Source organism: Corvus kubaryi, unplaced genomic scaffold (genome assembly GCF_017639235.1).
Source record: "Corvus kubaryi isolate FWS band 111438036 unplaced genomic scaffold, C.kubaryi_AGA036_p1.0 76, whole genome shotgun sequence".
Taxonomy (NCBI): Eukaryota; Metazoa; Chordata; class Aves; order Passeriformes; family Corvidae; genus Corvus; species Corvus kubaryi.
Genome location: NW_024582063.1, coordinates 2,256,993 through 2,270,032, shown reverse-complemented (window position 1 = coordinate 2,270,032; position 13,040 = coordinate 2,256,993). Strand labels below are relative to the sequence as shown.

The window sequence follows — 13,040 nt, the reverse complement described above, 5'->3', positions numbered from 1 at the left end:
CTTTTATGTTTCACAAAGAGTCTTCCATAAAGGGTGTTAAATGATACTCGCTATCAACTTTTTGGATTTTTTTTGCTCATAATTACACAGGATGGTAGAAATGCACATTAGATAACAACGACCAAGTTGGGTGGAGGTGGAAAAATTGTTTCAAAACCTTTTCTGAGATTTATAGCAGTTTCTGTACAATTTAAACTGCTATTCTTAAGAGTGAGCAGCTTTGAAATTTAGGTCTGAAACCTGTGAATTGCCCTGTTTATTTCAATTGCACGATTAACTCTAGAGAGCAATTATGCCAATTCAACTTTGCTAGGTTGTATCTGGTTGCATGCTGATTTTCAGTATTACACTGTTGCTACTTTCAATCCTACGGAGAAAGCAACTGTAAACACTGCAATAAAGAAACTCATACCTACATATTCTGAGATCCCACTGTTGTGTCCAAACATTTCCATCACTATTCAGAACGTTACTTTTGTTGGGGGGAGGGTACTGGGCTGTTATTCACTGTGTTAATTGATGCATAATATAAAAATGCAGTTCTGCAGATACCTTTATTGCATTATACCAACAGTTCAGTTAGTGTAATTGCACACAAAGAGCAACCAAATGTAATTTTCTTTTACTTAATACTTGCTCCGCTGTTTCTTTCAGCTCCTTCATCTGATTAACTAATGTGACTGAGAGTTCTTCCGAGAAACAGCCATGGAAGTACTCAAAACAGGACTCTCACTGACGGAAAATGCAAAATCTGTGCAACCACTACATACTGTGGGGAAGAGACTGGAGAAAAACCATAATCCAGTCTGGATGAGAAAATGATTTGATGGCAGTTTCCATGCAATAAACCAAGGCTGCCCAATGGCTGGTGGATATGCAGAGAGGAAGGGACAAAACAACGCAAGGTTTGAGGGGAAAAAAGGTTAATATTTCTGCACACTGCATAACACACCGTTTTTGTACTGTGCCCTGACACAAATAAGTTGTCAGTGGGACAGAAGAGAAGCTGAAACATCAAAAGAGAGCCTATCCTCATGGCATTTAAAGCCTATTCAGAAGCACCAGAAATCTTTAATTAAAGCTTGATTGCTCTGTGTCTTGTTATCTCCTTTTGCCTACTGAGAATCCTATTTTGTCTCCTTCAGTTTCCATGATAGTACTTTGTTTACCTCGAGTTCCTCATTATTGCTCACTGTATCTTTATATGCCCAAATTTCCCATATTCTAGCCTTGTGTATAAAAGGAAATTGAACTGGTTTGATATAAATTAACTTTTTAATTGGTAGTTGAATGATAGTATGGTTAGAGCAGCTTTCAGTTTTACTTAAACTAATACCTAATCAATTTAAAACCGAAGACGAAGTAAGCCTGGGTTTACAAGAGAATAAACAGCACTCAGCCTTTTGTACAGATTTAACCATCTCAATGAAAAATCCTGGCTCCATCAAAGCTGCTTCAATCTTCTGGTGTATGCAGACCTTGTTACAACTTTTTTTTCCAGAATCTTGCTTCTAGAATCAAGTTTCACCTGCAACCTTTCAGCAAGAAGACGGTATTCCAGCAAATAACACATCATTAGTTAATTGAAAAGGAAAGAATTTGCACCGCCCTGTGAACATCTATCTAATGGCCACCTTGCACTGCAAGCAACTGTGTGACATGAAAACCACAGGAATTTTTCTGTGCTGGTCCTGAATATTCCTGTGCTGGTCAAGAAACTTGAGAGAGTAACAGCACTAGTTGTAGACATTTCAGGTCTTATTCTACCCAGTGTGTTCATTACCCCAGGTGTGACACACTACAGTGGTTAACACATTTTTGGAAGCTTCTGGATCTTTCACAGTGTGGCTGTCTTGTGTGTTTTGAATCCCCAGTGAGCATGACCTGAAGGCACTCATGACCAGCAGCAGCAAGGCTGAAGAAGCAAGTCAGTAGGTACAGAGCCTGAGAACAGAGAGGACAGGGAGGCTGGTGGTGCTGACCATCACTTTTGCTGAAAATGGATTTCCAGGCACAGGCAAAAGCAGCAGGTGTGTATAAGAGGTTGTGCTCGGATCCAGAGGAGCAAATGGAGGGCCCATGCCCTTGAAAACAATTGAGCTTCTTTGGATTGAATGTTGTGTAAACAAAGTGGTAGCTGTCTTTCAGACTGTAGCTCCTGCTGTGAAGGCTGACCTGGCTTGGGGACTGAGGGAGGGCATTTTATTATCTGGTTGTCTCATCAGCTTTAGGAACAGAGTTCTTTGTTTTAGTATGATTTCTTAAGAAGGAAATATTATAGTATGTGAACCATCACACAACTCAAAGATCCTATTAGCTGTAATTACTTTGAGCTGAGCTCATATTGGTCAGTGCAGTCTTTGGGACTTCAGGGTGGCACTGATGCTGTTGGTTCACTCACACAACAGTAAATATGTGCCCATCAAAGGAAAGGCCTTGACAGACTCAGCCTGAGGTTTCTTAAATGCATTACGGGATGCAGAAAGAAACAACATTAAAGCTGGGTAAAACACATAGCCCAGGGACCAAACAAGCATCTGCAGTGTTTCTTGACAGCAAGCAGGGGCTCAGCAACACAAAGGGAAAAGGGGATTTGGTGCTGCAGAGACCCTCAGAAATGCAATGACTTTCACTGCAAGAAGCTGCCACTCAGCTTCTCTGTTTCTGCCCTATCTACTCTGAGGGCATGAGGGGAGAAAATTGCTGTACGAGTGATTTCAAACCCCAAGGGCTAGAGACAATTTTAGACAGAATATGAACAGGACCAAGGATAAAGCTCAGAAAATAGGCAAGCTGTTTTAGATTGGAATTGCCTTGAATTTTCACCCCAAGGTCATCACAAATTATTTTAATTGCTCAAAGTACCTCAGTGACCTTCTCTTCTACCCTCATGCAATCTGATTCCCTTTATTTCTACTATCTAAGCCTTTCTTTAAATTGAATTCCTCAGATAGGACAGGGAGCAGAAGAGCTAGATGATGTCAGGTCTAGTGAGAAGTAAGAAATAACAAAATGCTCAAAGAAATTTACAGACACAGGATTTCTAGCCCACGCACACCTTACATTAACTTTGCATCTAAAATCTGATGTTTTTTCTGTTGCTAAAACAGTAGGTACCCTGGAAGGAAATGTACAGCTGCCTTAGGAAACTACAACATCACCAACAGAAAGTCAGCCAGAAATCCATAATCTACACCTGCCTACGGATCCTACCACAAGATCACTGACCCAAGGGCAAAACTGAGAGCACTTAAAAGAAAACTCCACTTACAGGCAGGAAACAGAAATACAGATACTGAAGGGAGGACTTCAAAGGATCTTCAAAGAGAACATATAAAGATACTTTTGGAAATTATGCCTTTGTGACAGCCCAAGCTCACACACAACGTCTGTAATAGAGCTAAACAGGACCTTTACAGCTGAAGTGCAGCTTCCCCCAGCCCAGCATCCTCTCCTATGGGCTCATTGCCTCTGTCTCGCTCCCTTGAGGCCCCTGGCAGTGCTTCTGCACTTTTCTTGCTGTGTGATGCTCAGGACATAAAATATCAGTAAGCTCCATGTGATGGCAACTCAGCCTACCCTGCAGGCTGTCCCCCCTCAGCCTCTGCTGCCAGAGCTCACTTTACAAGAGAGCTCAGGAAGCTGCCCTGCTGTGGCAGCATGGAGTGGGCTCATAGATCCAGCTTTTCAGGGAGGCTTTGAAGGCTGTGTAGGGCTTTTGGCCACACTGACCAGACTGCTGTCAGCATCAGAGCTAACACCACTAGTTCATGCACCTCAACAGAGCCCTGCATGAAGCAAAATAAAATACAGCCTAGAATAGAACTGATGCGAAGGACTCTTCTCAGGTGGAAGAGTGGGAGAGAAGGAGGCAGCAGGAACAAATCCCTTGGCTTACTGACTGAGCAAAGGAGGCATACATCAACCCTGCTCTCTAACTTGAGAGGTGGTATTTCAAATTGGCAGGTAGGTGGCTGGCCCTAAGAGAGGAGAAGCAGCTGCACACAGTGCTGAGGGCTGCAGCTGTAACAAGTGCTTGTCTCTCCTGTAGCTGCTCCTCACTTCCATGGTCAGCCCTGCTGCCCCAGGTAGGCTGGAGGTTGTGGCTGCTTGAACCGCTCCCAGAAGAGAGGCTGGCAAGGAGGAGGGAAGGAAGCAGATTCAAATGGAAATGCACCTTTAAAGCCCAAAACAGGTATTGTGAGTATGTGGGAAAGCCTGGGAGAGGAGAGAGGGAAACATTTGGGAGACAACAATGGGAGGGAGAAGGCAGGGAAGGGAATTCTAATATCTATTGGGCCCACACCATCACAGTTAGGTTGGAAAGAGGAGCTGAAGGGTAGGGGGGAATAAAGTAACATGAACATTCAAGACTGACATTTCTAACAGAAGAAAAATCATATTTTAAAAACAAAGTCCAATGCTGTACTGTTTCAAATAGACAATGAATATTTTACTGAAAAAGTGAGGCTAAGTTAGTTCAAACCAAGTCTATATTAACTAGAGTTGGGTGTTCAAGTTAAAAAATTCTGAACTCAGTCAATTTGGACACTTCATTTTGATTCCTGACAATTTTTAGATGACCATGACACCAAACAAACATATCTTACAGTTTAAAACCACACTTTACTTTAAGAAGAGGCCCCCTCTGGTTCTTTCACCAGCTTACAGTCAAAATCCAAGTCACAGTTAGAAGCTAAAGGTAATTCCTTTCTAGAACTTGTTTTGTTTTATTTGTATGGGACTTGGGAAAAGCTCTAAACAAAGGCTCTGGGGAAAAAAAAATGCATTTAGCCACATCTAACTGAAATCTGTGGTAGCTGGAAATCTATCTGATGATGCTTCTCAGACTCGACAATTACCTGCTGGATCAGAAATGGGGGCACTGCTGAGCTGGAGATTTCCCAGGAGCTTTTGTTCCCATCCAAACTTCTTCTGGCCACCTCTACTGGTGAGCAAATTGCTTGAGTCTGGAGTGGTACCTCGAGGTGTCTTCTCTCCACTGACTAGGAAACAAGAAATCACAGATTGGTTTATGGCTGAGGGGGACTGAGTCAGTATGTAAGCCAAAATTGAAGCTAAAATAAGGGCTACAGACTTCTGTGCTGAGAGTAAGAGCCTGCAGTCACAGGATATAACATTATTAAAAGAAATGGGCAGATTTACTTTCCATTTTTGTTACAGAACTGAGACAAAAGAAAAATAAACAGGAATGAGTGGTAGACAAAACAGCAAGTGAATGAAGACACAAGGCAGAAATACAGAATACAATCTTTAGCAACTGCTACAATTTTTTTTTTTTAGCCAGTAAAACTATGAGGAATTTTCTTTAATTCTATTTTAATTTTAAGATCTCTCTGAATACTGGAACCTGAGGTATATTGTACTTATGCACAGAAACCAACAGGTATCACTGCATAAATGGAGAGACTCATGCCCCAGGCAATGCAAATTAACATAACACAAAGCATGCAAAGCATTCTGACTACAGAATTGGTTTAGAGGTTTTCAATCTGAACAGGGCTACAGAGGTCGAAGCTTCAAGCCTGGGAGAAGAAAGGATGCACTTAAGTTCTGCTGCTCAGCCCAAGGCAGAAGTTTAATTTGTTCAGAGCAGCAATTCTCCAGACCTTATGTAAGTTGTTGGTCTGAGGTACAGGGTGGCAGATCGTTGAACACATTTACAAATGAAGCAATTCACTATGCATGAGATTATGAAAGATGAGTCAGACACAAATGTTTAATAAAAATCTATGTATGGTGAAATCTGGCATCAGAGATATAGACTGGGCATATTCTAGAGGCCAGTCAATCACAAAGCCAGGATCAGAATCCAAATTTTTCCCCAGAGCAGTAGAGTGTGAAGATCCTAGTTTCTGATTCAGACTTAAATGTGTGTCAGTGTAAATAAAATAACCTTGTTCTAGTTTAACTGGAGTACGGTACCCAATGTCATTGCCAAGTCAGTGTCAGTCACAGGATGCCTGTCTTTCCCCAGCCAGTGTCCAGCTGTCATTCATTTCGATAAGTGTCACACAGCAAACCAGGTCATGTGGAAATCTATAATCACAGACTGGCTTCTGCATCAGCCTGGGCATATAGGTGATGGTTCTGCCTCAGCTGGAAGCTGCTCCCCCACACTGTATGTCTCACTGTCCACTTATGCCAAACTGGAAACCCATTCCCTGCTCTGCTCCAGCAGTAAGATGGGGTCCTCTGCCTAAGCACAGTGATTTCTGACACAGACCTTTACCTTTCAGAGTCTTTTGAGGATAACAACATCCAGACCGTTCCCCCCAGTTTCCGAGTTTCAATTATACGGCAAATAAAAGACAAGTCATTTGCACATGAAAGGAAAACTTACTCGTTAAATAACAGTCCAGGCTAAGGGAGACATTGTCAAAAGCAATAATGGCATCAGAGCCTTCTTCCCATGAAGCGGTGATCTGAAACCAAAACCTGCACAGATTGGAAAAAATGGGATTAAATTCTGCTAAAGAACATGAAATTCAGAGCTCTGAACAATTACAGCAGTTTTTGAATGGTGGAGAAAAACTTTTCACATATAAAAATATAAAGTGATGGAGAAAGTATGCTCATTCCTAACAATGAAAGATGATCTGAAGAGGAGAGCTACACTTTTTTTAAGGCAGACAGAATAAGACAGTATTGCCCCTCTTCTCTCCAGAGACAAACAGCCTGAATGAGGGAGAAGTGTATGTGTGTGGTCAGAAAACAAAGTCCCCTGGATTCTGGCACAAATAAAAAACCAACCAAACAAACACCACTCTAAGTGATTTTATTCTCACAAGTGATTTATACCCCAAAGTATTAAGAAAAATAGGTAGGCAGGGCTCCTGAAGCAATCTGGAGTTCCTAAAAGGAACTAGCAATCAAAGGCTGAAACCCTTTTAGAAAGTATTTGGTGTTGATGTGCTCTCTAGGAAGCAAAGGATATCTGACAGCCCTGGCAGTCACAAAAGAGAGGAACTGACACTGGGTAGTCCACAGGAAGAGCAGAACTCATTATCTCCGTATAGAAGACGAGGAGGTTTGCCTTAAATCACTTCCTGATTTAAGGAAAGCTGGCTTTTGCCAGGAAGTTATGCCACTCTTACATTACCAGAAGAAAGATCACTGTAAATTCACCCTCAGTGTTATTACAAGGCAACAGGAAGAGCAAAAATTACCCACAACCAAATACTTCAAATCTGACAGTATATTGACCATGCATTAATTTTGTGTACTCATGGATTTAGGTTTTCTCTTAGTTTAACAAGTTCATGTTCTCTCAATGCATATCTGCCACATAAAAACAAAATGCTCTGCTTAGGAAACAGAACAATTTCTGAAAGCAGCCAGCCATAGCTCAGAAGTCAGATACAATGCTGAGAGGTTGCATCAAGGCTATAAAAACATGAAACTATCACATGCTGTAGAACAAGCTGCAAGTGAATAAAAAATATTTTCTAAACTTAACTCTCTGTTGTATCTTGATGTTTTACACCAGCAGAAGTTAAGCCATTCATGGGGCTCTTTAATGTAGATCTATTGCTAGTGCTTACTGCTCTATCTTTTAGAGATAAATGTTCAGTCAGAATGTGAATTCTTGCAGGTGTTTCAGTTTAGACAAGACAATGATGACAGAGCAAGGTATTTTTGAGGAGCAAGGTATTTTCTATTTATTTAGAAAGGCTTTAGAAATCCTGTCTCTTCCTTGCAGCAAAAATCTAAACACTGGCAGACTTTATTTTCTTCTCACATACTGTGGTCCTTTCTGCATGGCACAGGGTCTAAAAATATTTTCTCTTAGCTTTGTGCATGTTATTAGTATTCTTACATTAATCTTGGTGATTCCTACTGTTTTTAAATACTACCTCTCCTTTACCAGCAAGCCAACCTCAAAACCAAAACTCCAGTGAAGTTTTCCCTAATCATATGCATATTTACTCTGGGACAGCATATTCCTGTGTTTCCAATGTGGATTTTGACTGAGCCACCTGACTCTGTCAGCAAATGTAACCAACTTCCACATTGTTCTCAAACACAGGGCAGCTTTCCAGAGGGGACAGTGAGGTTTGGCAGAAGCTAAAACAGACCCCAGGGATATATGTGACTTTGAGGATATGTAGGTTAAAGTGCCATCATCTTCTGCAATTGGTGTCCTTGCTAAGCTACAGCTGGGGACAGAGTCAGAAAACCTGACACAACAGAAAAGATTTATATAGTTACTATGTTCCTCCTTCTTTAGTTCTGGTAAAGAAAAGCAACGATGCTCCAATACTGAAATTTCTCACTCCTTTAAGACATGCATTGCACATATGGAGAGACTTCTTTAAAACTGACTTCATTTGTTCTAAAGATGTGAGCAGCTGCCATGGAAGAGCAGGTGACTGACAGGAATAATGGTGGATATGGAATAATGGTGGATATGGTGAAGGAAGAGTATCCCTAGCATCAAAAGAAACTCCAAATTGCAAGACACAATTTTCTTTGCTAAATGATCCATCTTTATCAGTTCAAAAGGTGGCAGCTCCATCCATACAAGTCTGAATATCACAGAAGTGTAGTTTTAGCCTTCCCAAATCCATAAAAAGGGCAACTGAAGATTAATGCTGCCAGCAGTCTCACAGTTCTTAGTTGGGATACCTGAAACCCCTTGTGGGTATGCCTAGGAGAACTGAAAGGAACATAAAATCCTTGGACATTAAATTGGCTTCTGACTGAATTGGCTGCCCTCCCCTTGCCTCCCACTCTCATTTGCTCTACAGCTGACATCCCACAACACTTCAAATGAAATTACAAGCTCCAGCACAAACATAAGCTGTTCAGTTTGAGACATGCAATACAAAACTTAAACAAAAGCTGTTGAGCAGACATAGTGGGCTCTGATCTACTTTTTCCTGCAAGTCACAGTGCCAGCAGCAAAGATGACTGAACCATGTGTGAAACAGGTCCTGAACACCACAGGTCACAGTCTGGCATTTTATGGAAAACCAGCACCTACCTCAGGCTGTAAAATACAGACTCTAGCCAGCAGAAGCTTCTCCTTCCCTGTTGTGTGCTGTTGAAATGCCCAGGAAGAGGTAGGGTGGAAACTGGTTCAGCTGCACATCTTTCAGATGGCTCTGTGTGAAAATCAGTGCCCTGCACACAGTGACCCTTGGTGCTGCATTGAAGGGACCAAGTCTGGTGCATTTGATCCTCAACCTGTTCCCTCAGAGTGCACACTAAATGCCACTTGGAGACAGGGACACTTTGATCTGAATTTGTGTTTGTTGATGCGAATTTATGTTTGTAAGGTGTTAAACTGAGGCTGTAGAATTAATTACAAAGACAAATAAACAGTTCCTTTCTGTCAGCTTTTCCCTCCACTACTGCAGACTTTAGCTCAGGGAGCAGAGGAGACATACTTCAGTAAAGACTACTGTGGACCTTCTTTGTGCCTCCAGGCAATGAAGCACTTCTAAAAATATCTTCAGGCAATTTCCTTGGCAGAACCTAAGGTTCATGCCCCAAGGTGTTACGCTTTGATGCACTTTTCATGTCGTGTCTCTTCAAACAATAAAGGGTTGTTCTTATGAGAATTATCAAATGTTCAGCTCCTAAGAACTCAAAGGCATGATACAAACCAGTATTTCTCTTGTTGAAGGGAGTGCCATGTAACATGCCCATATGAGAATGCAATAGATTGCTTTTTACTTTTATTTACAGTTCATTCAAGTTAAGAGACAGCCTTGCTGATTTCACCTGCAGGAGCACCGGGACCAGAACTCTTGAGAAGTTTCCACAAGCTCACCAGAGATGAAAAAAAATGACAGAAATGCCCCTAAAATACAAAAATTCTGTGAATGCTAAACACTATTAGGACCATCAGTGCTGCTTTGGTTGCCTATTAATCTTATTTTTTCCTAACACGAAAGCAGTTTCAGTACAAACCTTCTCTTGAGACCAGCATTTCTGCAACAAATAGTTCATCATTTTATCTTCTCTAGTTTAATGCCACTATTAATTTAGAAATATGATGTCTTTCAAATTCCATTGAAACAAGATCATCAGTTAACCAACATTTCAATCATTAGCTTTGGTGGCTTTAGCTTAATGGACTAATTAAGGGAAATTTAATCAAAACTGAAGATGGAAATGTCACACATCAGTGAGATGAAAAAAACCCCACAGACAACCTCATTCCCTTGCTCCCTCTCTCTTTTTTTTATTTTTTTTTCTTTCCCTTTGATCCCTGAAATCAATGAAATAACTCCCTCTGACTTTGGTGGGAGCTGATACTGAAGCAGCAGCAGCAGATGTTACTGCAGTGACTCAGAACAGTTCTGGAGGTGACAATGGTGACTGGTGTTTCTGCGCAGATCAAAAGGGGGAAATCCTGACTGCACACCCAGTACCTCCACTGGCTCCAGTACAGCACAGACACTGGACCACAGCCATGCACAGACACACCCATTGCAAACACAGATGCTGCAGTGAACGGCCATGAAAAAATATTCCTGAAGGCAATTATACAGGAGCAGCAAAAGTAGTGCTGGCAAGTTTGTCATGACTTTGTTGCTTAATAAATCCCAGCAACTTCTTCACATGGAAGCCAAATCCTCCTCAGATAAGTCTGTGTTTGTAAGCTAGATTTCTTCATAGGAATGAAAGTGTGGCAGCTATGAAATGCTTTAATGACTTGGATATTAGAAAAATTATTATTTGAGGGCTGGTGGAAATTACTTAACTGTCTCCTTTTGCCCTACTCAACTGGGAGCACAACTAGAAAAAAGGTTCCTTAGATGTTTGACAGCTGGGAAGTACAAGTTACACCCTGCAGAGCTGAGTGCTAGCTGAGCTGTGAAAGAAAAGGCACACAAAGGCCTTTTTTAAAAGAAATTCTGTTTGAGGCAAATAGGAAATGCTGTACCGGGGGGGCAACACCCCCTCTCCCCCCATTTCAATCTCATCTCTGGGGAACATCAGCTCCTCCATATGAAGGATACAATTTTACATCAATCCAAAAACCACTCAAGGGTGACCACTGCTCAAATATTTCAGAATCACAGATAAGAAATGGCAAAAAATGAGCTTTTTTGGTTTGTTTCTTTGGCGCCGTCTGTGATCTATCAATCCAGATGAACAGTTCTTTGAAAGTGTATTTTAACTCAGTTAAATCTCACCAAAACGGGATAACATCAAAGACCTTTCCCATTCCTCAGGCTTTTTGAAGCTTGGGTTTTATTTCAGCGTGGTCAATGTTTGAGCTTCGTCACATCACCCCGGGTTTTCTCTTCAGTTGGTCCTTTTTGACTACTTATTTTTTTTCTTGATCCTAATAGAAGACTGGTTCACCCCAAAATATTTGGGGCTTATTATAGAGGGAGATGCAGAACTAAACGTGTGAAGATATATTTATAGCTATGTTGGTATAGCCTCCATGAGGACAAACTCTTTTGCTCACATCAATCCTTAGATCTTCATTGCACAGAAATGTTAGCTTTTGCATGTATTCTATCTTCTGATGAAAGGGAAATAAAAAACCCATCCTCATTGCAGTGAAGACCTCTGTGAGCTGATTTTGTGCGAATACTGCAGCTCCCTCCCTTCAGTAACTATTCTGAATTCCACCTAAATATTATCCCTGGCTCATACAGACAGTTCAGGTTTTCATTACCCAGACTCAGGCAGCTGCCTTCATCCCATTATTTTAGAAAGGCTCATAATAACTATTTTTTTTCTATTTTTTTTCTTTTTGTCATAAAAGACAGGGATTATTAACCAAGATTGAACGTTAATCTCCTCTGTACTCAATCCCCCATGCAGGAACGTGAACACAGTGTGTCTGTACGTACAGATCTCATTTCATAACTGGTAATGTTTTGCCTCTGACGGAACTGATTTCTCTCTCTACCTAGCTAAAATAATTATGGCTGAACCTGCTTGAGACCAAGGTTCTCACAGAATGGAGAAATTTCAGGTCACTAACCCTTATTACATTTGGGTTCCCATTAACTTCTCTGTTACAAATGATGCATTGTTAGCTCACTTCATAAAGGAATACTTATTATTTGGGATAAAAGACACATTTAGATGGAATAAGATTATTTGGAGAAATGTAAGCATGCTAACCAAACTCAGTTACAGTGACAGAATTGCCATGCAGGAAGTTACTTAATGGCTAGTAATAAAGATTGAGATTCAAAGGTGTTATTAAAGGCTGCCATGCATGTACAAAATCTGTCACAGGCACTCTGCACACACTGTCACCAAAACCCCCTTTTCAGATGCACAGAACAACCATTTGCAGAATAACTCTTTCAGAAGGACAGTAGCAGACAGACATAATTAATGCTGAAGAGCAGAAGAGCAGTGATATGGTTGTTAAGGTCTCACTGCTTTTAACAAAGTAATGTGTGGCCACTTCAGGACTACACAGCCTAGGCTTGTTGGATGGATGTAAGACAGACTGAAGAGGTCTGGGTGCAGATGTGACCAATTAATACACACGTGGTAATGTGTAGGCAGACATATGACTGGCTTTCATGGAGGGTCCCTGTTTCTTCTTAGAAGAATGGGAAGAAAATTTAGGAATAACATGAGATAAACAGGTCTCTGGGTCAAAAATGTTGCCAAGAACCTTCCTTTTCCTTTTCTTCCTGAATGGGAAACCTGACTCTCAGAAACTTATTATAAATAAATTCTGAAAGGAGTGTGAGGGAGAGACAGAGCAATACAAGAAAAATTACTGAACAAGAAGAGTGCTTAGCCACAGCTCGTGGAGATACAGCGGTATGAGATGAGACAATTTCTTTTTACTGCTACAATGAGTGAGAGGGTCCCCAGGTGCTGTGGCTGCCACAGAGCTGCTGAAGGATCCAGGCAGAAAAATCTCACTCCCACGGACTGAAAGGGAATCCCACATGGAGATGGAGACAAAAACCTAATGAGAACCAGTGTGGTTTGTAAAAATCCAGCAAGTCTGCAAAATCGGAATAGGTAATGAAGTCTGTTTAAAAAAAATAGAAAGTGCAATTGGTGGGACATGAGTT

At 41.2% G+C, this 13,040-nt stretch overlaps 1 protein-coding gene across 1 annotated transcript in view; it reads right to left on the bottom strand.

The window, feature by feature from the left end:
- The window catches only part of ALK (ALK receptor tyrosine kinase), a 226,187-nt gene that overhangs the window by 41,589 nt on the left and 171,558 nt on the right, over nucleotides 1-13,040 (bottom strand). Inside the window, exons 9-10 of the mRNA XM_042051462.1 lie at nucleotides 6,365-6,459; nucleotides 4,863-5,006 (exon numbers count right to left, since the gene is read on the bottom strand). Coding sequence (XP_041907396.1) covers nucleotides 4,863-5,006; nucleotides 6,365-6,459 — 239 coding nt within the window. The remainder of the gene's footprint in view (nucleotides 1-4,862; nucleotides 5,007-6,364; nucleotides 6,460-13,040) is intronic.